The sequence below is a fragment of the Carlito syrichta genome, unplaced genomic scaffold (assembly GCF_000164805.1).
Source record: "Carlito syrichta isolate Samal-C Ts95f unplaced genomic scaffold, Tarsius_syrichta-2.0.1 Scaffold304455, whole genome shotgun sequence".
NCBI lineage: Eukaryota > Metazoa > Chordata > Mammalia > Primates > Tarsiidae > Carlito > Carlito syrichta.
In genome coordinates, this window is record NW_007248551.1 from 173,711 (window position 1) to 174,717 (window position 1,007).

Below are 1,007 nucleotides of genomic sequence, written 5' to 3' on the forward strand. Positions count from 1 at the left end.
GGGAGCGGCCACCGCACTCCAGTCTGGCCGACAGAGTGAGACTGCAACTCAAAAAAAAAAAAAGAAAAGAAAATGGTGCGATGGATCACTCCAGACCACCAGAGCCTCCTCCCTGTGGGGTTGCATGGGCAAACACAGAAACATGGAGTGGAGCAACGGGTGGTGTGGGGAGGACCTCCCAGGTGAGACCCCTGCACAGTGGGACTCGGGATTGGGCAAAGGGCAGCCCCCAGTGGTTAAGACTGGGGGCAGAGGAGGGTTTGCTCCAAGGAGACTCCCTTCCAAAGGCCTTTTGCCTCCACACAGGAGATACCTGGGTCTTTCGAGTGTGCCTGTCCCCGTGGGTTCTACGGCTTGCGGTGTGAGGTGAGCGGAGTGACGTGCGCAGATGGACCCTGCTTCAACGGCGGCTTGTGTGTCGGGGGTGCAGACCCTGACTCCGCCTACGTCTGCCACTGCCCCCCTGGGTTTCAAGGCTCCAACTGTGAGAAGAGGGTGGACCGGTGCAGTCTGCAGCCATGTCGAAATGGTGAGGCCAGGAGACGGGGCCAGGGTGTCTCAGACTGGCTGGGGACCCCACCTTTGCCTCCTCTAGCCCTGGGACCTGGGGATGTGACCCTCCCCGCTGTGCCCGGCCTGTGTGTTCTGGAAAACAAGCGAGGAGATGTTCTGTATCTCATAAGTACTTACTGAGAATTTAGCATGCCACTGGAGACAGGGCAGGGAATGAAACAGACAACCCCCTGCCCTGGTAGACCTGAAGTGGTAGGAATGCACCTGGTGTGTTGAGGCTTGGAAGGGAAGCCGGTATGGTGGAGCAGAGTGCTAGAGCGCTTGAGTGGGGAGTGGTGGGAAATTAGGTAGGTTGGGGGTGACTGGGGCAGATCCTGTGGGACCTCCTGGGCCACAGGGATTTTGACTTCTACCCTGAGATGGAGCCATAGCAGGGTTCTGAGCAGGGGAGAGACCTGATCAGATAAAGGCATTAAAAGATTTTTTTTTTTTTT

General features: G+C 57.2%; 1 protein-coding gene across 1 annotated transcript in view; it reads left to right on the forward strand.

Moving 5' to 3' along the window:
* The window catches only part of DLL3 (delta like canonical Notch ligand 3), an 8,464-nt gene that overhangs the window by 5,590 nt on the left and 1,867 nt on the right, over positions 1 to 1,007 (forward strand). The window contains exon 8 of the mRNA XM_021713320.1: positions 307 to 671. Within this exon, the coding sequence (XP_021568995.1) occupies positions 307 to 671 (365 nt within the window). The remainder of the gene's footprint in view (positions 1 to 306; positions 672 to 1,007) is intronic.